This window comes from Porites lutea, chromosome 4 (genome assembly GCF_958299795.1).
Source record: "Porites lutea chromosome 4, jaPorLute2.1, whole genome shotgun sequence".
In the NCBI taxonomy this organism is placed as follows: domain Eukaryota; kingdom Metazoa; phylum Cnidaria; class Anthozoa; order Scleractinia; family Poritidae; genus Porites; species Porites lutea.
The window spans coordinates 50,133,841-50,158,171 of NC_133204.1; the positions used below are offsets into that span (position 1 = coordinate 50,133,841).

Sequence of the window (24,331 nt, forward strand, 5' to 3'; positions counted from 1 at the left end):
TGAGATGCAAGTATTTTATCTGCAAGATTTTACCCAGATCTCTTGTAGATGAAGCCGACAGGCAATCACATGCACAAATCGGATTTGACCAGATCTCGCCTCCAGCTTCATCAATAAGATAATTATCTCAACAAAAGTATTCCCATGTAAATATGACTTTTTAAACCTCTAATTAATGTGTCAGTCATTCCAAAAAAGTCCCTTGCCTGGCCTAAGGAAACCCTGGAGCATTCGATATTGTTGAAAACTTTTGAACATTTTTTTTTGTTTTGACAAATAAAAGTAATAAAGCTTGTACATGTGTTGTCCACTTGATCGATTCACAAAATGCACCTATAAACCATTGATGACCCTTTTCTGATACATTTAATATTTTTTCTTCTGCATTTCAAAGTGTGGCACATTGGCCATGCTCAATTCTCTCTATTGGTTTGTAAGGGTTTACTTTGAAGCAGGGCAATAGATGTCTACTAATCATGAAGCCAAATAATGATAAATTTCCTTCCATCTTGGATCAAGATGTATGGGATTACCTGCAGATAAAAAATCTAGACTAGTTATTTTACTGGTAGGTTTCCATTTCAAATATGTTTTTTTTTTAACTACCAACCAATGTAGTTTACTTTTCAGTGAAAATTTGTGAAAAATTTGCGAACTACTAAAATACCAAAACAAAAAACATGGACATCTGGTGCATAACTAGATGGAAGCAACCATAAGTATGCGGAACCGATCAAAATGTGATTAAAATATGTGTTAACGGTATTTAGACGATTTTCGACGCGGTATTTCGGTATTTGCCACTTTTGTTACGGTATTTCGGTATTGGGTACCCCCCTCAATGTTCCCGCTCACGAACTTTGCTTTGGCATTTCCATAAACACTCAAGTCACTTCTTCTATTTGACCAAAAGCTAAGGCAATGTAGAACTTACAATTCAAATCACGAAAATATTGAATGCTCAGCTGATTCTGTTAAAATAATTTCAATATTAATTTCGTCGAGCATGTGTAAGCATAAATGTACAGACAGATCATCATCTATTAAAGTGAAAAAATTGTTCTTTAGAAGGTTTATTATATAACTGAAACGTAAAACACTGTTTCGAGAATAGAAAGAATATAAAACCTTCATGATCAGCTTCTTTAGTTAAACTTAAACTTACCAAATACTCACTACAAGTTGTCGCCCCACAGATCGGAAAAAGCGAGGGCTGGTTTTGATGACTTCGACAGTTCGACTTTATTCCGGTTTTAACAATGCAAATACGCAAATATAGCGACACAATCAAGAGTGTGACGTTCAGAACTCAATATTTACATGTAAGACAAGTTTCATGATCCATGGCCACTCTGTAATCCGTCGAGCAGAACCTCCATCTTTTCGGTGCTTGTTGTCGTGGTTACCTCAAACAGGCGGTAACGACCGCTGTGCCAGGTCCGGGAAAACGTGGATTCATTTTTATTATATGGAGGAGAGTGTTTTACTGGGAACTAAACCACTCGTAGATTCCATACGCCACTTCATCCGGGACCCGAGAGGCGTATTTTCCTTATGTCACCTTTGTGAGTGTCGTATCGTTCAATGACGTCACGATTCCCGCCTTTTGCTTTTGTTGAATTGGTTTCTCCATATAATAAAAAGAACATTACACGTTGGCTCGAAGATATGAATTTTATGTTCTCGTGGCAAGAACAATATCTCACTCGTTCGCTTCGCTCACTCGTGAGATATTGTTCTTGCCACTCGAACATAAAATTCGTATCTTCTCGCCACCGTGTGATATCCTCTATATATATCCTTGTCGATCCTTGTCACGGTTTTCGACGCCATCTTGACGAGTGGGCAAACGCGTGAGAAATTACAGTGATTGTATGAGAATCTAATTTCGAGTAATTTCCTTAGAACGGCTGTTCTGAAAAAAATATGATTTGTAAACTAAAGCTTCACTCCTAAGGATTCACCTGAAATAAATTTGAGGGCGTTACCCGGGGGGGGTACTCCCATACATTACCTATACGGGTATGTGCCGCCCAAGGGGGTCGTGATTTTGAAGCTCCTGGTTAAGAACGGGGTATCCATTTCAGGCGCGGTTTCTAGAACGGGGTATAATATTTCGAACGCACGAAAGCTCTCCACTTTTGTAAGCAGCCATTTGAAAGCATTCAAGGACAGATTGCTTTTAAAAATACGGTTCAGTGCGTTGACAAGCAAACCGTTGTACTCTTGTTGCACCCTAGAACAGAAAATTGGCCCATTTCTAGAACGCGGTGTTAGTTTTAGGGCGAATTCTAGAACGAGGTATAAAAGATTGGCCTATTTCTAGAACGGGGTATCAATGTTAGGAGAATTTTTTTCTAGAACGGGGTGCCAATTCGGAGTTCCGGGCTGCACATACCCACCCAAAAAATACCCAAGTGCCCCCCCCCCGGGGGGGGGCATTACATGCACTAGAAGACCTAGAACCACTTTTTAAAATTTTCTCTGCATTTGTCTGTAAGAAAGTCCCGGGAAAATTACAGACAAATATATGGAAAATCTAAAGAAAGCCTCTGGAGAAATTTAAGTACAGGTACGCCCCCCAATTTTTTAGGACAATCCTTTCCTTTGTAGCTTTAGTTTACAATTGATATTTTGTTCAGAACAGCCGTTTTATGGAAATTATTCGACATTAGATTCCCATACAAACACTGTAATTTCTCACGCGTTTGCCTACTCGTCGAGATGGCCTCGAAAACCGTGACAAGGTCTAAGCAAATATTAAATGATGAAGTTCGAGTGACACCCTCAACTGCAGTAAATTTAAAATCAAAGGTTTAAATTTCGAGCTTTCTTCGCCGAAAAATATCAATTATGCAAACCTTTTCGCGGTTTACATCTTGGTTGGGGGGCAAACACGGCTAAAATTTCAGTGAATGTCAAGACCCATTATGGCTCTTGTGAAGGTATGGGATTTTGGCCCAGTTGGAACTGCTATAACGTCGCTACAAAGAGGCGGATTTCCACAGCTAAAATGTATTTTAAAAGACATTTGTACTGAGATTATTTTCATCAAGAGATTCAGGTTATAGCGACCGTAAAGGAATTTTTAAGATTTCATACAAACACTTTTTAAAATCCATAGCCTCCCACGCAGGCGTTTTTAGGGGAGGATGAAAAACGAGCTCCCCTAAAAACGCCGGCGTGGGAGGCTAGTTGAACCACCACCCACACACGCTTTGGGATCTGACACAGTGGCGGGCCTAGGAGAGGGGCCCAGGGGGGCCCGCCCCCCCCCCTATTTTTAGACCAAACTGAGGACCGAAGGGACGAAAAAAATTGTTTTTTGAGACCGCCCCCCCCTCCCCCCGCCTTTATCTCAGGGTCTAGATGATGTATGTGTGTATGTTCATACATATTAACAAGAGAGGGTAAAGGAGACAGAGAAGGCATTCCCCATACACACCCTATTCCATAGGTAATTCGTCTCGACTTATTTTTAGAATCGGGATAAAGTTACCTCTTGCGCTGCGTGGATGTTTCGTGGACGTTTCGCTTGACTAAACGCCGTACAAAACATGTCGGCCGAAAGGCAATGAAAGCGTAAAGAGATTGAGAGCATTCCTGAATATTGAAGCGAAATGAATCGGCGCTCACCTGGGAAAAGGGAATCGCTGGACTCTTTGATCACCCGGGGGATTTTATTTTAACTCGAAGTTGTCGTAGCCTCAGAGCTTTAATAAAATGAGAAATTTCGCTGGTCTATTGAAACCGGTCGTTGGTACAATAAAGCAAGTGGGACGCCAAGTGTTATTTTTGTTAAATGATAAAAGACTAATAAAAGAATAAATATCAAACCAGAAATTGCTCCCTTCAAACTGTAAATTATAAATGATCCTGAGAGAATATTCAGTATGTTAACGATTTCCCTGCTGTACTGTTAGCTCTATACAAGAGAGGAAGGGCGATTCTTTTTTAATTTCTGTTTCGCTGACACAGCTTTAGCAGAAATCTTTCTATAGTCGCTTTCGTCGAGAAAACGGATAGCAATAGCAATATCGCTCTCCGCCATTTTGCTCTGCGTTAATTCGTGAAGGACGCGTGGCTCTGAGCGTGGGTCATCCACGCGGAACACGTTCTCTCTATGTGATTGGCTGTTGTCTAATCCCCCTTGGGATCTGTGGTCTTAAAAATAACTCGAGACGAATTACCTATGGAATAGGGTGTGTATGGGGGATGCCTTCTCTGCCCCCTTTATCCTCTCTTGATATTAATAATCACAGGAGTTCAGGCTTCAGAAGTAATCATTGATCGTTTATTGCGACAGTGCTGTTTCGTATGGTCCGAAATTGTAGGACCACACTCATCAGGCAACTTCAACGATTGATCGTTAAAATTAAAAGCTGGCAGTAAAATTTGGGTGGTTGTTATACTTGTCAATAGTACAAATCCTCCTTTCAAATAGAAATAATACTTTTATGTCAGTGTTTCCAAATCAAGGTGCGTCAAAGTCAAGCGTGCGATATAAACATAAGTTCAGCGCACTCGTTTAACTTTGTTTATTACATGTATATGTCTACCTAAATGATGCAACGGGGGTACTTGGGTTAATTTTCGAAGGGTATGTGCCGCTGGCCTCTCAGAGCCCCTACCCCATTCTGTGGCCAATCATGATAGACCCCATATTAGTCACTTTTGGACAAATATTTAATTTTCGCGATCCCAGCTTAGTTACTTTCTATTTTATGAATTGACCATTTTTTCAGATGGAATGAAGAACCCTTTACTTTTCATCTACAGTACAAACATTCTGGTACGTTTGCTAACCGTAAATATGAAGAACTGTCTTGCCCCAAAAAATCAGAAAATGCGCGACCCCATTCTAGTAACTCTCTTGAAAATGCGACCCCATTATAGTCAATCAACTCGAGAAAGTGCGACCCCATCCAGCAGGACATCCCCATTAGCCTCTTATAAGGAAGTAACAGCCCCCGCCTCCCCCCCGCCCCCCAGGCTGCCATGCACAACTAGAAGGACGAGTGAGTAATTTTTAGACCACACCATCTTCATAGATTATCTTTCGACACTACGCAATTTATAACGACCTCACTGACCTCACTATTTGCTGGAATATCTGACTGATCACTTAGTTGAGCCTCTAGATCGCTCGCCATTGTTTCGCGACTGGCACGAAAGTGGCGGTAAGATTGGTAAGGAGGTTAACCAAGCTGACTATGTTCACGTATCATTGGATAAAAAACTTAATGTCGTTACTCATATGAAGTATTAACTGAAATTACAAGCCATACGATTTGTCTGGACAGTTTGCGCAATATACGAACCCCGACTGTGCAACTATAGGAAGACAAGCAGGTCACGCAGGCTACCTAGGGAGACCTTTTAGGATTTGTATCCTCTAGTCATGAAAAAGAAGCAGATCACCGCGACACAACGATTTTTTCACCGACTACCGCGACATAAAATTTAAACTCACCGCGCACCGCTTGGACTCTGAAAACCCCAATACAGTACTTTGAAATAAAAATTACCGCAACACCGCACCAAAAATAACCCAATACCGCAAACCCTTACGCCCCCCTCCGTTTCATTTCTTCTGTTCGAGCGTCGAAAGGAGGACTGATGGTTTCTGTAACGTTCCTTAAAGTTTGTTACCAGTCCGACGTAAGTTTCAGTTGTCGTCGCTGTGGTTACAGTGGCTTAGAAGATATACATTTGATTGGAGGCATTTTCCTTCGAGTGGACAATCTGGTTTCTCTCTGAAATTGCAGGTGTCAGTTTGTTGCGGGTTAGGGTTGTTGCAGAATCCTGAATTCTAGACTTCTACACACTCTACAATCTTAAAACTGTGATCAATCGCCCCTTAAAACTGTGATAAAGACATAATTCAATAAATACATTAATTGTCTTCATCATCATCACTTGTCTTATCATAGCTATTGTCACTTTCATCATTGTCATCAATATATTCATCACCACCATCTTCGAGAAAGCTCGTCATCACAGACCAGTGGCTTGCTTTAAGCACTAACTTCACGACACTTGCTCCCTGACTACCACTTGTTCCTTTCTTTAACTTTGATGGGAATAACTTTTATTTTGCCTCAATTTTTGAAGTCCAAATTTTAAATGAAGTTGCACTTAGACAGGTGGTGAGAAAACGGGTTAGTTTTTAAGATCGCAAGAATGAAAATACACCAAAATTTCCTAGTATCGAAATGTGATATTAAGCAGCATTCTGACGCTACTTAAGAATAATTTGGGTCATTTATAACGTTGTTTTAAATAATCAATCACGGCTATTAAAAGTTTAAGGTTTGAACTATATTTTCGTTTTAGTCAAATTTAAACACACAGAATTTTTTACTTGTTACGGAGGTTATTTGCTAAACACCAAACTTTAAGTTCTTAGTGTTGGATTTTTTTTAGCAGCTGCTCTAGATCGCGCAAAATTAGGCGTTTATCAACTTCAAAGTTCTTTCGTTTATTGTTGTCATAGTAATATCGATTCTACTAAAACCTACATTTTGACAAATTTCAATCTATAGTCAATCATTGGTGAAAATTTTGTAGCGATCAGACAAGGATAAAATCACTTTTAAAGCGATTGAAAAAATATCGCTATGGCCTCCGAAAAACTATTATATCGAAACACCTTGAATCTCTAATATTTTAATTTGCTAATTTCAAAACAGTTCGTAGGGTTTTGAAAAGCCTACGCTTTGTTACTGTTTTTTTGTCTGCTTTTCCTTAAAAAGCAGGGTCTGGTAGGTAGAGCTCTGATAACGCCATAAAAAGCGAAGAGTCGCTCCTTCAATTTCTCAAGTTTTTCTCTTGATTGCTTACTAGATCTTATTACAAAAATGCCAAGTCTCTATGCAGAAATTGAAATGCTGCAAAGTGAACCCCTCACTTGTAGGTTTTGAAAGGGAAGCATCTTCTTTATTATATTTCATACCGATCGACCGACCCTTCTCCTTCTTGCGTTGCGCCTTGTATTATTGTATTCTTGGTGTTTTGAGGCCGTAAGTTAAACCACGCTTGGTCATTGATTTTTCTCGCTCCAAACAGACAACACGTCCTCATAAGGCAGATGTGTTACCTCCTGTTTTTAGCCACGGCATGGAATCCAGAATCTAAAACTATCTTGGATTCCCTCACATGTGGCAAAATGAATACAAATCGGCTATCAATTTATACAGTTTTCGTTTTCGTATAAATCACGGAATTAATTAGAGTTACTGAATAAAAACAATTTCAGACCATTTCGGTTAACGCCTTTAATTCTTTCGATTAACTAGAAATCCATAATGAGTTTTAAGTATGATGCATGTACGGTGTTTTATCTGAGCAACGAAGCCATTTTAATAATAAATAATCACGTGCACAAGTGCCCAAAAGTACCTTGCTGTGATTGTTACAACTGCATTGTGGTCTGGTCGTGTCAACTTCGACTTTCGTTTCTCCATTGATCATTGACCCGCCACGATCAATAGTCGATTAAAATGGTTTTGTTACTCCGCCTTTTCATTCAAACGTTAATATTACTTTCAGCCTTTATCAAAAGTAAGTAAATTCTCGTTTGTTCATTGAAGGACGTGTCTTTCAAAAGAATGTTGTTTACACTGTCGTTCTTTCTAATTTCAGCTTGTGTAGCGGCCAACGACATTGCTGTAAATTTTACTAAAGTACCGAAAAACACTGAGTTTTTCGTTGGTACTGAGGCAATCCTTCAATGGGAGTATTCCAGTGGCTTGCCTGCCGACCCTGTGAGAAAGATAAAGTTTGGAATACAGGAAAATAAAAATACGGATGTCGCAATTTTCGTCAAAGATGTCTCACAAGGGAATGTAAAGACTAACACTAAAACTCGATTAGATGTGATAGCTCCGCTGAATGGCCGCGTGCATGTTATTGAAAATAAAACGGCAACTCTTAGAATAGCAAACTTAACGCTCAACGACTCCAAAAGGTATTTCTGTACTCTGGACGTAGACAGCGATGCGCCATGGACACGGACAAAAACTCACTATGTGGACGTAAGAGTGGTGGGTAAGTGGGATCCTGTATTAATATCTTTAAAATACATCCCTCTGACTTAACTTTTTTTTTGAAAAACGAATATCGTGCTGGCCGTCGCGTCAGGTATTTTTTAAAATACTTTCTTATGATTTGAGAAACGCATTTTAAAACATAAAATCGTACGTTTTTTTTATTGTTTGCTTTTTTCATTGTAGTTTGAGTTCTGGTTCCGATATTTGATATTTTGCTTTCGTAGTTTTTACATAAAATTGTAAGATTCATCACTTTCACTGGCTGGATCAGGTCTGACCAATACACGCTGACACATTTCGTATTTTTTCAATACTTTGAGGTTCATTTAAAAGGGAGTAACTGTGTGTTTTTCAGTTTTGCTTTAATGAAAGTATGTGACAGCTATGAGTTCTTTGCTTCTTTTATTTGCAAACAAAATCTCACCTGCACGACCGGCTTTTTTTGGTCAAGTAATAACGAAGAAAAGACCAAAATGCAAATTTTAAAAACTCCCTCACATTTTGAAAGGACCATCTTCATGTTCTCTCCTCTTATTTTAATCACCTAAAGGAGTTTTATTCAACACTGTTGCATTAATATTGAGAATTCTCTGTCAGAAGTCACTTAAATATTCACGTCACGCGGTTTCATTTGCCACAATGAATATAACTTACCGCATTGGACATTTCCAACATCTTTTCTAGCGGCCGCTGGAAAGGTCAAAGCATATCATTTTAAATATTAAAGTGTGTATGTTTCACAGAGTTTTACACTGATGCGTAATCTTATTTTGATGCTTGACAAACAAAGTGTATTCAGTCGAGATTCGGATTCATTTTGTGCGGGAAACTTGGTCAGTTTACAGGAAATCTTTTTAAATTGCTGAATTTCGAAGTTCAAATACAGTACTATAATGTTTATGCTATTATTTGACCGATTCACCGGAACACTGAAAAGATCGTACAGCACGCTGAGTTCAGGCAGGGGATGGAAACGTGACGATATTTTTATTCAGTTGTTGTTTTCCCTATAGAAGATTTTTTTTACTTTCGACTTGAACTTGGAGAGAAATAATGCTACAAACTAAAACTATAATGTCCGTTCTTTCACGACACAGAGAGAAAGATTGTAATCGTCAAAACTGGAAACATATGGTGGTGCGGTTTAAATTGATTAATGGCCGGTTTTGTCGATATGGCTTATGATAATGAATTGATTCCGCAATGTATTCATACTTTCATTTTTAAAAATAAATAGCAACAAAAGCCGGGTGAAGCAGGATTTAGTCTCATTTTTTTTCACTATTACATTTTGGCGTTTCCGGGTCAATATTTCCATCAATTACTGTTGATTGTCAGGAGGCCATCAGACGAAAACCGGGAGATTGACAAAACTTCCATTTCCAAAAAAACCATTTTGCAGAACCTTGCTTTGCAGCAGGTGTTTTAAACCAATTGACATTAATTTAAATAGACTATTTCTTTCTCAAGCTCACTACAGCGTATTATTGTACTGCATTGTGAGTTCATGGAGTCTGATTGACAGGCCTTTTAAAGCATGCGCACCTACATTTTCCTTGGCCTTGCAGTAAAGGATAATTCATTCACTGCAATACGCAATACATCGTGACTTCAGCTGTAGAATTTTAAGAACTGTAGATCTTTTTTCAAATAGCAAGTTGACTTAAATACAGGGTGTCCAAAAAGTTCGTTCCTCTAATTTCATGCACTACATTTGGTCAAAATTTTTTTTTCACTTGAAATTTCTAGAAGATGTTTATTTCACTATCTGGGACATGTATTCAGAATTTCAGTTACTGGCATGCCCTTTTTGTTTTTTTTATCACATTCTGTAGCCGTTGCGGCATGAAGTAGGATGTGTTGCCCCACAGATGATCCATTTTGAGCTTTTTTAGCACCTGGTGCGCAGGAGCTAGTTCAATAATATTTATATTGGGCATTCATCCAAAAAAGATAATCATCCGTCCCACAGCAAGGCTTTTGTACTTCTTTACAAGAAGCGAGCGAGCTGGGGTTACTTGGTAGACTAAGCAGAGTTTTTCTTGGCCATCTCAGGGGCCTCTAATTTTTTAAACATTTTAAACAGCTTTTCATGACGTTTCTGGACTTAGCTTGCTAACTATGTGAGAGTTTTCTCTTGGATACGTCTCCTTTTTTGTATCTATCCTTCTTTAAAACTATTTTACCTGCTTTATTCAGGACTTTTGTCTTTCCCCTCGTTTCTTGCCTTCAAAACCTTCATTTCCCCATGATCATTTTACCACCAACATTTGCATTTTTCCAGTTTTTTAGCAGTTTCTATAACAGATAAGCCAGTAAATCGAACTCACCCAGCTGCCAATAAAGTAAAGTTAGCGACTTTTCCCTCTAATCCTATTCATAAATTCAACAGCCTGTTTTAGTTTATGTGCTTTTTTTTTCAAATTTTAGATCTAATGATTGATGATCAAAAGTCGACTCGAGTGGTTGAGTCATGGGAAGGGCATAAAATCACTCTTCAGTGCGTTGTGAAGAAGGTACTTCATGATGCCCCTGTGAGATTTTACTGGTTGCAACAAAACCGAACGATGCCAGGTCCTCAAACTAGCTGGAAAACCCTAGGTCAGGTATCCCTAGTCACCGTGAACGACCAAGATTTTGAACCTGTGACGTGCGTGGCGGAAACCGAAGCTACAACACAGCGAATGGAAATAAATATAAAACGACTGTGTAAGTGCCGTTTCTCTGCGTTCCTGTTTCTATAAACGAGTTGTCATGTTACTTCAGGGACGATTTTGGGAAAAATTTTGTTTCCTAAAAGAGGTTGTTCATTTGCAAAGGTTTTGGACTTGCTCAGAGTACTCCCGAGTTCAACTCCTCGACCACTCTTGTAAAGAGCTTGGTTTGCCTCCAGCCAACTGTAATTCTAAATCCTATTATGTTTTATTAAATAATTTGTTTTAGTCATTTGCTACTCAGCCATGTGGCAGCAGCTTCCCCCAGGTTAGAGACTCAAAACTTTTCCCAAACACGAGCACTTCCAAAAATATTGAAGCCTAGCTAGAACAGGCAAATTAACTCTTAAGCTGCGAAACGTTTCTCATGCAATTAGCGGACGGTATTTCCTTGCCCTGAAGATGACCTAGTGTCGAAAACATTTGAATTTTCTTATTCTTGTAAATATACTTGGAGTTTTGAAAACCGGGTTAGCAAAAAAATCAACTCATTCTACTACTTGGAAATTTAAAACATTTCTTTCATTGAAAGAACGTCTAATAGCCTTTATTTGACGCCAGGTAGTAAGTTAGTGGTCCCTAGTAGCATTTAACTGAATCTAAATAACTTGAAGTGACGCAAATCTTAGAACATTTCCGTAATCTGACTCCCTTGGAGTTTCAAACCGGTTTCATTTCAGTCAAGAAATTTTTAAGTTGAGTGAAATACAGTCAAAAAGTGCCTGGTTAAAGCTTATGTAACAACTTAAAAGCTACTTAAATACTACTATTTTCTCCGGCCAATAAATGACAGGATGTTGCATGGAATAGACAACAAACATTGAAAATGCCTAGTACACAATTTATCGATCACCTTCTGATCTTAGTTCTGCCTGTCAACACCATCCGGAAATCACACAATCATACACTTCCGTGGCGATGATAAGACTATCCACAACTTCACATAATCTTTTCATGTTTAACACAGGCCAAATATCATAAAATAGTTCGGAAAACGTAGGTTTTTTGCAGAAAAACACCACTACAAACTTATCTTACAATCGTCTTATTCAAGTTCCCGGATGTACGGTCACACGGTTGAATACGGTACGATATTGGACGATGCAGACTCTGCGAATCATGTTAACTTTGTCCCATCTCAGAGCTTTAGATGATGCTCTCCGGGAAACTTTTCTCCAGGTGACTCGAACAACGAAATATAAACCGCTAAGCGGCACCGAAACCAGCTTTAGGTGCGCACTGATTTCCAATAAGTGTCACTTGTGTTAGAGAGAGAATTGTGGGCAGGGACGAAAAAAGATCAAAGAGGGAGGGAGGAAGATTAGATAGAAATTCCCGAAATTCTGTCTTAAGTCAGTTCTGCAAAAATCCCTAACCACGAAACAACTAAGAAAAGTTACGACGTAAAGAAACAACACAGTAAACAAGCTAAGACTGGTGAAGTTCAGATAAATTACAAAATGTTTCATAAATCCAGGTAGAAATAACGCAACGACAACATGTATAATTTATAAGTGCAGAACACACTTGAAAATTACATTTAATTTGTAAAAGTTTTATTACACGAATATTACATTGACGACAGGTCCTGAAAAATCAAATTCCAGTTCAAAATGTATTACTTTTCGTTTAGCAAAATGAACATGAATATCGTGTTGTTATTGTTATTGTGTAAGTACTGGGTACCGTGGGCAAGATTCCTTTAAAAGTCGGTATTAATCAACGCGTGTACGACCTACATGAAGAGGCACTCGGAGAGTTGAAACAGTAAGGACAGATGGGCAGTGTCGGTGAGGAGAGCGATTCAAACGTTTCGAGTGCTACAATCTCAGTCAAAATTGTTGAGACACTTTACTGTCTTCTTACTCTCCCAATGTCGGTGTACAGGATTTGGTGAGTTAAGTGCAATAAACAACTTGGGAGAACGAGGGGACGGGCCAGAAGTGAAAAGATGTAAAAAAACAGCGTTTGGTGGAAGTGTCCCAAATATTTTTGCCTGAGACTGTAGCCCTTTGTCAGGGCGAATCAACACGGTTGAGAGTTGTGTGTGATTTAATTATACCGTACTGGAGCTATGGAAGGAACGTGATAACATCAAAAACGACGGAATAGTTTAATAAAAAGGGTGCGTTGATTCCGAGAAGATCAAGGGCGCGTTAAATTGTGGATTACGCGTAGCGTAAGGAACAAGTTAACGGAAGGCACAGCGGTATGCAAATGTGTCACACACCTTTCGTAAATCAGTCTGCTCCACACGAGCGCGCCCAATATCAAAACCACAACTGTCGTAGATCGTTCCCGTTCTGCGATGTGCTGATTTTGTACATTTCAAAGGAGTCACAGGACGATTCATGTTGACTTTGAATGTTTATAAATAAGCACTATGGCTAACTTTGAGGCAGAAGTTTATGAACTTTTGAAGCTTTTTTGACTCGTCCAAGCGATAAACATGACGAAACGTTTTCGACTCTCAAGCTGGTCCAAGCTCACGATTCTGCCGTGAGTCTCATGATTTTTTAGCTTTTCTCACGATAAGACTCCCAATCTCATGGTTTTTAGTGAAAAATAATTCTGAAATGAAATGTTACTTTGTACAATAAAAAAAGGAAATGTTTACTGTTGCTCAATCGTAATTGATTCTCCTCAAGTAAACACTGGGAATCGCAATCTGCAAGAGACTTTGCGACGGTTTTGCGAGACACTTGTCGGCCATATGTACTTCAAATGCGACGAAATGAGTTAAGGTACGGTTTTAACTGTCAAAACCATGCTTGTTTTCCTCGAATATATCTTTCAATTCTTCATCAGTATAGCTCTACCGCCTTCAAACAGCGTCGACTGCCAGATTTTCATGATCAAAAGAGTTAAGGATGATTAATTTAACGGTCGCCTTCACTATTAATAGTCGTGGCGCAACGGATAACGCGTTGACCCTCTACGTCGGACTCTCTTCCTTTTTTTTGGTCCTTTTGTTTTTTTGTTTTTTCGTAAAACATACTTCCATTTTTTGACAGACTTAAAATATACCGGTAGACTAATTGCAGGTTCATTATCAGCTTTCATTTCTAAAATACAGTAATTAATAATCCACAGGTTAGCCTTAGGCACCCTTTGATTTATTATTGCAGTTTTCTGTGTTGCCCCATGCGGGGGGAACCCCAGATTGCTATTTGTTTACTAGAATAAAAAAAGTCAAGCTAATGGTTTCGACGGGTTAAAGCCCATCCTATGACCAACACAGCAGTCCACCATTACAAGGTCAACCCAATCCCAGAGCCACCCAGGTATTCTTAACACATATTTAATCCCATTCCCCTCTACTAGCCTGGAAATACTTAATGAGGCTGCTCCTTAGACCCAAGGTCCCCATTCGCCTGATATGAACCTGTTTCTTACATAAAATTTAAGGGGGGAGAGGCATGATGGAACTGTGTGGAATTTTTTTGAGTTTGGAAACTGAGGGGGCGTTTACAAAAGCGAAAATCGTCCTTTCGTGAAACACCGGAGCATCATTTCCTAGCAAAAACTTCGGTAAAAATCGTTACCCTGACCAGGCATTCGACCGTTTCCAGAAATTTGGAAAAGTTTCATTTCATCGACGAAATTTGATGGTTGCTAGACGACAGATCTTTTTAGACCCTTTAATTTAAAATGCGTTGTTAAAATTAAAATCGTTTGGCTTATAATCACTACGTCTTAGCCCCTTTACACCATCGTAATTGCTACTCTTACCACTGTTCTGAGAACTGAGCAAAAACCGATAAAATCGAATAATTTGCAAATGATCATTACTGACACCGATATTCTACTGTACTGTGCATATAGATAAACCGTTAGAACCAGTCAACCTCACAGTGCAAGAGATTCAACGTAATGATACGGAGTGCAAGCTGTATAACAAGATTACTTGGGAGCCCCCTCAGGATGATGGCGGGATTCCGTTAACAGGATACTTGTTGGAGTTTAAACATCCTGTCGTCAACAGCATTTCACACAGCAGGATCAACGTTAACACAACAGAGCACATGGTATGCAAGCTGCAGATCAGCGGTCACCCCCGAGAGCTGAAGGTAGACGTGAGAGGAATCAACAAAGCTGGCCACGGATTCAGATCAAACAGCATTAAAGTTTTTTTCTTCAGTGAGTTTTACGATACCATATACTACTACCTATACACCCAATATTATTATTAATAATGATAATAATTTCAATAATAATAATAATAATAATAAGTATGGCATGGATTGACTTAAGGTGGCTCGATATAGTTTTTCAAGGTCAATACATCCCAAGTTTGAGCGTAAGCTACGTCGCCATAAGCAAAGATTTGGAAAAATTGACACCACAGTTGTATTAGATAAAGATGAGAATTTGTTGTGATCAGGGTTGCAATGACATCGGAGTTGTCATAGTAACGAAATGACGCCGGTACCTATTTCACTTGCAACAGTATTTCTAGGCACTGGGAACTGTTCTTCCAAAATCGTTTACTGGAGCTTTTTCCCACAATAGCCGCCTCGATGTTCGTGAAGTTTAAGCGAAATCTGTAAGAGCGTTATCGAGATATTTTGGGAAGAAGTTTTTATGGTTAGAAATACGGTAAAAAATGGACAATCTTGATGTTCCACTGTTATCTGTACTAAACGAAGCGCTTTTGTCATGCAATTTCACCTCATAGTAGTTTCAATCTTTTTAAAAACGTGTGTGAAAGATCATGGAGATACCTTCAGCCGATTGATAGAGAGAAGGATTTGATTATTATGTATCGAGGCGCTCTTATAGCGGTAATGTAAACATTTCGGTCTACTTTAACAAATTAGCGAATAATTATTAAACCGCTCGATAATTTTTTTGGAAAATTTAAGACTCTTGAGATAAACTGTCCTTTTATATGACCTCTTAGTTTCAAGATTATTGATATACTGTAAGGCAGTAAAATAAGGGCTTGAATTCGATAATATTTTGTCAAGAGTTTTGTGTTTACAAGTGATAGCCTCTCATTATTCAGGGGTATTGTCTCCAAAATTCATATTTTCGTGCACAACAATAGCTAGCATTTTTGCATATGTCAAATGCATTGTTAGTTACTGCTGTTCACGTGAAAATGAAACCTTGAGACAATACCCCTGAATAATCAGAGACTCTCACTTGTAAAGACAAAATTTCCGACAAAATATTAGCGAATTGTAGCCCTTATTTTACTGCCTTACAATATATCAATAATCTTGAAACTAAGAGGTCATATAAAAGGACAGTTTATCTCAAGAGTCTTAAATTTTCTAAAAAAATTATCGAGCGGTTTAACAATTATTCGCTAATTTGTTAAAGTAGACCGAAATGTTTACATTACCGCTATAAGAGCGCCTCGATACATAATAATCAAATCCTTCTTTCTAGCAATCGGCTGGAGGTATCTCCATGATCTTTCACACACGTTTTTAAAAAGATTGAAACTTCTATGAGGTGAAATTGTATGTCAAAAGCGCTTCGTTTAGTACAGATAACAGTGGAACATCAAGGTTGTCCATTTTTTACCGTATTTCTAACCATAAAAACTTCTTCCCAAAATATCTCGATAACGCTCTTACAGATTTCGCTTAAACTTCACTAACATCGAGACGGCTATTGTAGGAAAAAGCTCCAGTAAACGATTTTGGAAGAACAGTTCCCAGTGCCGAGAAATACTGTTGCAAGTAAAATAGGTAATGGCGTCATTTCGTTGCCACGACAACTACGATGTCACTGCAACCCTGATCATAACAAAGTTTCATCTTTATCTACTACAACTGTGGTGTTAATTTTTCCAAATCTTTGTTTTTAGCGACGTAGTTTACGCTCAAACGTGAGAGGTATTCACTCAAAAAAACTGTATCGAGCCACCTTAAAGAGAGCGTATGATTCAGTGGATCATGGCTGGTTAAATGGGGTAATGTTGCACAGGTTTCCTACCCAGATGTACAGGGTTATCGCTAAGCTTTGCAGGAGTTGGAACACTAGGGTCTTGGTTGTCACAAGGAAATGGAGGGAAAAATCCAGACCGATAAGATCCTGTTAAGAGTTGCCCCAAGGAGACTTGCTTTGCCCGAGACTGTTTACTGTATGAAGATAAGTGCTAACGAGGGATACAGGTTGTCCAAACCCATCAGTTTTAATTTTACTGACCTCCTATATATTGATGCCCTATATATTTCCGCTGTATCTGAGAGTAAACTCAACTGGGGAATGAACATGGTCAAACGACTATGGAAGATCAAGTGTACAGTGGTTCGTGTGAGAAGAGGAGTGCACGTGAGACATAACTCGGGATGTCATTGGATGAGGCGGCCAGAATACCAAGTCTTGATGACGGGAAGCAGTAAAAGTTCCTAGGCGTGCTTGATGGTGTGATGCAGGAGGATAAACTGTTCTTGTATTGCGCTGCCAAGAAGTACCTGCGACGGATGTCGGTTATCTGGACAAACCCTTTAATTGTCCGACCAAAATCGTGTGACCGCGTCAAACTAGTTTTCCCTGCAGGTGCTTGGTCATCATATGTGGACGCAGCACTGGCTGATAATGGATATACAGGAGATCGACAGAAAAGCTCAAAAGATTGTTATTGAAAACGGGGGAAGGTAACCCTGTGGCTCCAACGACGAAATGGAACGGAGGTCCATGGTTAAAGAAGGGTTTAGGTTACGGAGCTGAGGAGCTTGGTGTGGAGCTTAATTTCGAGCGCCTGGAGACGGAACTGCGAAAGTACCAAGTAGAGAGGCTAGAGGAGGAAGTGAGAAATCAGAGATGGCAGGGAAGTCTAGTTACAACTAGATAACAGAATGAGAAGTTGAGCGCTAATGGGTGTTTTGGTGGCTAACAGAGTGGAAGTCTTGCCTGACACACAGAATCGCCGGCATTTTTTAACTGTACGAGCAACTATTACCAACTCGGTTATATGTCAGTCAGAAGACCCATACAAGTTTAGAGGCAAAGCGTGGTGTAGGTTGTGTAATAAGGCCCCAGAAAGTGTGGCTCACACATCACATCACCGACACGACTCAGCTTTGAAGGTGCTGTTTATGAGATGCTGCAGGATCTGGGCCACATAGACCAGGCACCACCTTGGTAACCTGCGGCCAAGTTCAAGCCCGTTTACGAGTGGGTACTGGGACGTGCAAGTGTTTGCAGAGTATGAAGAGGTAATCCGAGAAAACCAACAGAGTTGCCGCCCAAATCCTCAATCACTAGTACTAAATTATTAAGTAAATATGAAAACCAATCTTAAATCTTTTCCACCTTGGACATTATGCCAGCTTTTCTTCAACTGATGTTTCATCTTTTTATTTAGGGAAAAGTCATAGGGTCATCCTCTAGTTTTCCCTTTCAAGATGTTTTATAGTTTTATTTTTCTCTTCTTGAATAAAGACATTATGTTTATGTAATTAAAAATATGTTTACTTAACCCGTAGTCTGAGGAGGCCTAACCTGTCATAAGCCTATATAGATTCTATTAGGTTTCCTTGCCAGTTTTTTTCTGCTACTTATATTATTTGTAATTTCTATTTTTGTTTGGAAAACACATAAAACAGACAAATAAAGAGCAAAAAAATAACTAAAATCGAAATGGGTTGCCCGTTTGTCAACAACAGAGAGACGAAGAGCGAAGATAAGACCTTGAAGTGGGAATTAAAACAGTAGTTTCCTGGGTACGAAGTGAAACAACGCAACATAATCATAGATGCCCTTTGTATTGGGGGAGGTTATGAAAAATGGACTTAACCATGGACGAACTTGTGGAGAGTTTATATAATTTTGGATTCTGTTTTTTTTTTTTCTAACGTTTCATTGCCTCGAGCCTTAGTTATATATTATATATATATATATACACCCGTTTTCAAAAAGGTTTTCATACAGAGAGATATATAGATAGATATATACTTTTGTTCTCTTGCACGTGCGCCCGTGTGTATTTTTCACTTGTTATTGTCCAACTTGTGAAAAACTCGGTTCAACGATAAATTTTTTCGTCGTCGGGTTTTTTGTTCCAATTTGACATGTCGTTTTGATTTTTTTTTTTTAGAAAAATACATGCGCCCTGCGATACAAACTTGCAATGGCGAATTATATGGCTGATTTTGGGAATGAGGAAAACATCCAGCGAAACAGCCGATCCGCGAGTTATACGGCGTCACCGAATTGGTAGCCCAAATGCCATGGCATCTGTAGCAAGTGACGAAGCATTTTTATTGATGGAGTGTATTAAAAAATGCGCTGTCCAGGGGCGTGCTTAAGAGAAACTGTAGACTAACTTGAAAGCATTTGTGGCCGAGAGTTTATTCTGTCTTCAATGACACGTTGTGATTTTACACGAAAAAAGGTGAGACATTAAGATACATGACTTTATCATGGTTATGATAAAGTCTGCTTCTACGAACCTCGCCATCGTCTTAGTCCGTTTTAATCATCTGCTATAATATTGTTGCTCCTTCCCACATATCCAATATGGACATTCACCGTCACATCTTCCTTCTCAGCGGTTTCGAAAACACATTTTTTTCATTTCATCTGCGTTGTTTTAAAAATGAAAATCTTTGATGTTTTTCCCCTTATCCTGTAACGACAACAATTATATGATCTACAAGTGACCGAATTCCTCATTCTTTAATTTTCAAGAGAATGCAAATCAAGAGAATTGCAGACAGTGCTCGTGCATTTTTTTTTAACTGACAAATTGGAACAAAGAACCTGACGAAAAGAAAATTTATCGTTTAACTAAGTTTTTTCACAAGTTGGACAATAACAAGTGTAAATGCACACGGGCGCACGTGCAAGAAAACAACAGTATATATCTATCTATATATCTCTCTATATGAAAACCTTTTTGAAAACGGGTGTATATATATATATCTTTTTAATATAAATATTGGAAGTAGGAAAAAAACTACACTTTCATCCCGACAAGCCTGTTTCGTGATCGCTCACTCTTCAGGGGATTTTAAAATCCCCTGAAGAGTGAGCGATCACGAAACAGGCTTGTCGGGATGAAAGTGTAGTTTTTTTCCTACTTCCAATATTTATATCACGCTCTACTTTAACGTATCAGGCACTCTACTACGGAAAAATCGAAACACAGACTTCCTATCTTTTTAATATACATATATACAATCAACTCTCTCTAAGACAGACACCTTTGGGACCATTACTTAGTGTTCGTCTTAGAGAGACGTCTGTCTTATAGAGAGTTAAACAAAGGGAGTAAAGAAAGGCAGGGACCAACTCTAGGTGTCCATTTTACAGTGGTTTCGGTCTTATAGAGGTGTCTGTCTCAGGTGTCTGTTAAGAGAGAGTCGACTGTTGAAATGTACGGATTCCAAAAACTAAAATTACTAAAGCTAGGCGGCAAACTTTGACTACCTTTGTGTCTTCTAAATGTTAGGTCAATTGATTAAGAATATGCCAATATCTGCATTACATTGCATGTTAGCTAAAATGATTGTATCTATAAACAGAATAAAATCTAAATCATCTAATTTAAGAGTAAATTAATTTCCTTAACAACAGGAAATGTTCCGTCGTCCATCATCTAAAATAATACTGAATGAAATTGAGAGACATATTGTCCTTCACTTATGATCGCTGGTGTTTCGGCCTGGCACAAGACTTTGACGGACCTTGCATTGTTAAGGGCACTTCTTAGAACAACTTTCTGCATCTTCCTAAGAAAAATTCTTTGGGTTTCAATTCTTAAATTGTACGCTAGCATTCTTGCATTCTAAAATTTATAACGGCAGGCCCATTTAAAAGTTGAATGTCCAGCATAAAAGAGGTAAATGGAAATTTGCATTATTCTATAAAATTTTTTAAAGTTACAACTATAGATTTTAAAACACCACTGTCTGATATTATACGGCTTCGTAAGGGTGTCGAGTGGGCTTTTAAACGGGGAGGGGTTAGGGTGCTAAAATCTGAGGGGGCATATAACCGATGAATACAAATGCTTGGAAATGAGCTAGGCACTGTTGATTTACTGGCATTTAATTATATTTAATAGAATTTATTTCAGCATTTAGAGACAAATCAAATCTAACACGTTAACGTCACTGGAACACAACCATAAGACATAAGATCAGACGTTACCCTTTACGATCATCTTTACTACAATTATAAGAATTTGTTATGCGCAGTATATAGCACTGAGACTTCGTGCTTTAAATTTGAACTAATCTTTCTTGTACAAACACTTAACACGAAATAGCCCCTTGTTAAGTTGATCCTGCGCTGATTTCAATCCTGTTTAGTGTACTTGACAAGATGTTTGTAGTATCATTAAATCACATAAGTGAAAATGGTGTAACAATCTTGTCGTTCTGCAGTAGTTTTTCTGTTTGAAGTAGTGCAGATTTTTGAGAGTGTTCTTAATATCAGTCAAATAGGGAAAACTTAAGGTGCTTTTATCCGAGGGGCCTTATTAGCGGATGTGTTTTCTACTTACAGTTAGATGGCCCTATAACCAGGGGGCTTATAAACAGTAGTACGTTTACGGCATTGTATGACCTTGTCCTCAATTTGGATGAGGTAAATCAACCATTTGATGTTGAAGGCTCTACCTTACTTCAGAGCTTTATATAGAGGCAAAGGAAGTGGCATTTTCTTTCTGTTTTCAGGCACTCCATCTGCTCCTTACAACCTAAAGAGTAGTTTACTTCGAAAAGAAAACCCACCATTTGCTGTAAAACTATCGTGGAATCAACCTGATGAAAATGGTGGTATGCCTGTGCTAGAGTATTCATTGGAATATAAAGTTCCCGGCTTGCCTTGGGAGGACGGTGAAATGAGAGAAACTAACGACAGACACATGCTAGTCTACAAATATGAAGAATCGTACAAATACGAAGTACGTGTAAGAGCCAGGAACATCTTCGGGTTCGGGCCTCAATCAAAAGTCAAAGTAGTATATTTTGCAGGTATAGTACTCATTTGTAAACCCTCTAAAATAGCACATTCTAAAAAAATGATTGATTTGTTAAAAAAATCTAAAGATGACTGTAAGGACATGGAACAGGGTATGCTCAAGAGGAGGTAGTATTGACACTTGAAAAAAGTTATCCATCCTCCTAAGAGTTAATTTCCACAGTCGCGAAATTCTAGCAAGAGTACGTGTGCAAAATTTACGTTCGCAAATAAAAGAGGAACAGTGTATGAAAGATCGCGCGTAAAAGTAAAAGTTGATCTCGCTCTAATTCACGTTTAAGAGAAACACCTCATAGGTTGCCTCTATTTCATTTACGCGAGTAAAATTTACGTGCGTGTACACGCACGTAAAAATTAACTCAACCTCGTCCCCAGGGCGCTTTTCCCTGGCTTTGGAGGTGGGGCGGGAAAAGGCCCTGGCATCGGCTGGCCAATCCGTCATTTTGATTGGTTGATTGATTTAGGTAAATCATGTAAGAAAATGGCCAAATGGAAATAATTTATGCATTATAATGAAATTGAAATGGCGGAAAGCATGTCCGCTTCAGCGGAGATTTCTGCGAGAAATCCAGTTTGCAGGCTATGTGGTGGTTCTCATGATATTCGCTATATGCTTCGAATATTCAGCAAGGCCGGCTTATCTTAAGATCTGTATTTGAAAGTTTATAAAACCTGTGGGCAATGCTATAAAATTTCTGAGGACGATCCGAGGTCAGCAGTGTTATGTAGGGGTGGCGTTACATTCGTAAACAAAATGGATCAGTTTATTTGGGGAGCTCAATATGTAGGCAATACGCCGTCTGATCTAAACTCAGAATATTCTGTAAAGCGTTGCGTTTAACTTTCACCGCCGTCTTCGCATCAGCAGTCGAAGCGAAGCTTCTATATCAAAGGATATGCCACACGAAAGATTCGATGTGGACGAGCCGCAATAAAAGGGGGTGGTAGGCCTACACGACTTTTACCTCATGCCAAAATGCTGCTTGTTCCAATAATTTTTTTTCCTCTGCTAGGTAGATTATGCTCTGGAAGGTTCTACATTTTTACTGGGCCGCTTGTTTCACACTGAGAGGTCATTGTGCACATATCGATTTACTATGGTTTTTGTTTCTGGTCGGCAGAATTTGCCCTCTGATACAAGAGCTTTTTATTGACCTCTTTTGAAGCGGACAGCATTTTATTACGGTTGAATAAGGGTTGTAGTTTTCTCTAAAGTGCCTTTTGGATCTAAATAACTAAGCGATTTTCTTTAGTCCGTGAATGAGATGGTTTTTTTTGCAATGTTGTATCACGCTGGGCCCAGCTTGTTAGTTTTCTTTGCAGGCATGTTAAATTATCACGGATAGTGATTAACAGGTCGAAAATTATAAGAATTGAGTGCAGCTTAAACTGAAGCTGCATTAACTATGCCAGATAATTGCATTGTGACTCAGTAGACTCGAGCTTAGTGTTTTCATAAAGATAATATGAGTCTTGACTGGAGCGCGACGTATTAACTTCCTTGGTAATAGCTTTCGAATAGTAAAGCTTAACAGTGTTTGGGCTGTTTTGTTATTGTCACTTTGTGATCAGGTGCGTTAATTAAGCTTATAATTTCGATGACCTTAGTTTCTTTCGCAAATTTTGTCTTGTTCTTTGTGTTAATTTTGTTCCCTCCATAGCGTCTCATTGCTTCTTCATCTTCACTAGCTGCTTTTAGAGTTTCTTTAGTTTTCTTTTCTGCATATTTAACCGTATTTTACATTGCACTTCGGCAATACAGTTTTCAGTTTCTTTTGGAATGCACTAAGCGCAGTTATCTTCAGTGTTGTTTTTTTCTTACGTTTCTTGGCCTTTTACGCAGTCTGCTACCTCAGCAGTTTTCTCTGGCCGTAAGAGTGTAAGTGTATTTCGTTATGTGTTTTGTTTCTTTATGGGTCAGAATTCCACTCGTCCTCGCTTTTCAGTGTGCTCAACTGAGAGCCATAAATATATCACCCACCACCCAAGATGGCGACCGGCCGTGTCCGTTTGGCCTCTGCGATCTTTCTAATACTTATCCGTCACTGGCTTAGTACACCAGCGCCAAATCACACTAATTACAGCTCTAATAGTGTGTTCCAGCTATGGAGGTTTTCCAAGCCCACTCCCGCAGACAAACCGCTTATCAAACTCAAGCCACTTTCAACTCGTGACTACACTAACCGCGATAACTTTGTTGTCGGTCTCCTACTGCTCTGTAGTGACGTCGCTTCTCATCCAGGACCTGTGGGCTCCTCAGAATCTATTTCAGTTATCAAATGTATGGTATCAAACACACGGAGCCTGAAGAGCTTAAAGAAAGTTGTAAACAGCAACGGATCAATGCGGTCGCCTGCAGTCTACACCAGTTTCAAGACCTGGTGTACTCAGAGGATATGGATGTAGTCTGCGTCAATGAAACCTGGCTAAAAGAATCCATAGATAATTCTGAGATCCTTAAAGATAATTATATAATGTTCAGGGAAGATCGATCTCACAATCGTGCCGGTGGTGTGCTTATCGCAAGCAAGAACGCTGCGTTCAAGTCTATACGCGAAATCCCTCTACCTGAACAACTACAAGAACTAGAGGTCACGCGTATCTCTATGGCAGGCGCCA

At 39.0% G+C, this 24,331-nt stretch overlaps 2 protein-coding genes across 5 annotated transcripts in view; one reads left to right on the forward strand and one right to left on the reverse strand.

Moving 5' to 3' along the window:
- Window positions 1-1,379, reverse strand: part of LOC140933976 (uncharacterized) — a 64,934-nt gene extending 63,555 nt beyond the window's left edge. For all 3 annotated transcript variants that reach the window (XM_073383664.1, XM_073383665.1, XM_073383663.1), the window contains exon 1: window positions 1,166-1,379. The gene's annotated coding sequence lies outside the window, so the exon portion shown is untranslated. The remainder of the gene's footprint in view (window positions 1-1,165) is intronic.
- Window positions 1,380-7,429: 6,050 nt separating this feature from the next.
- LOC140933977 (neural cell adhesion molecule 2-like) overlaps window positions 7,430-24,331 on the forward strand; it is a 36,911-nt gene continuing 20,009 nt past the window's right edge. Inside the window, exons 1-5 of one of the 2 annotated variants that reach the window (XM_073383666.1) lie at window positions 7,430-7,563; window positions 7,645-8,049; window positions 10,482-10,760; window positions 14,591-14,905; window positions 21,406-21,705. In XM_073383666.1, the coding sequence (XP_073239767.1) occupies window positions 7,503-7,563; window positions 7,645-8,049; window positions 10,482-10,760; window positions 14,591-14,905; window positions 21,406-21,705 (1,360 nt within the window). In that variant the 5' untranslated portion in view covers window positions 7,430-7,502. The remainder of the gene's footprint in view (window positions 7,564-7,644; window positions 8,050-10,481; window positions 10,761-14,590; window positions 14,906-21,405; window positions 21,706-24,331) is intronic. The other variant, XM_073383667.1, reaches the window with a different exon arrangement.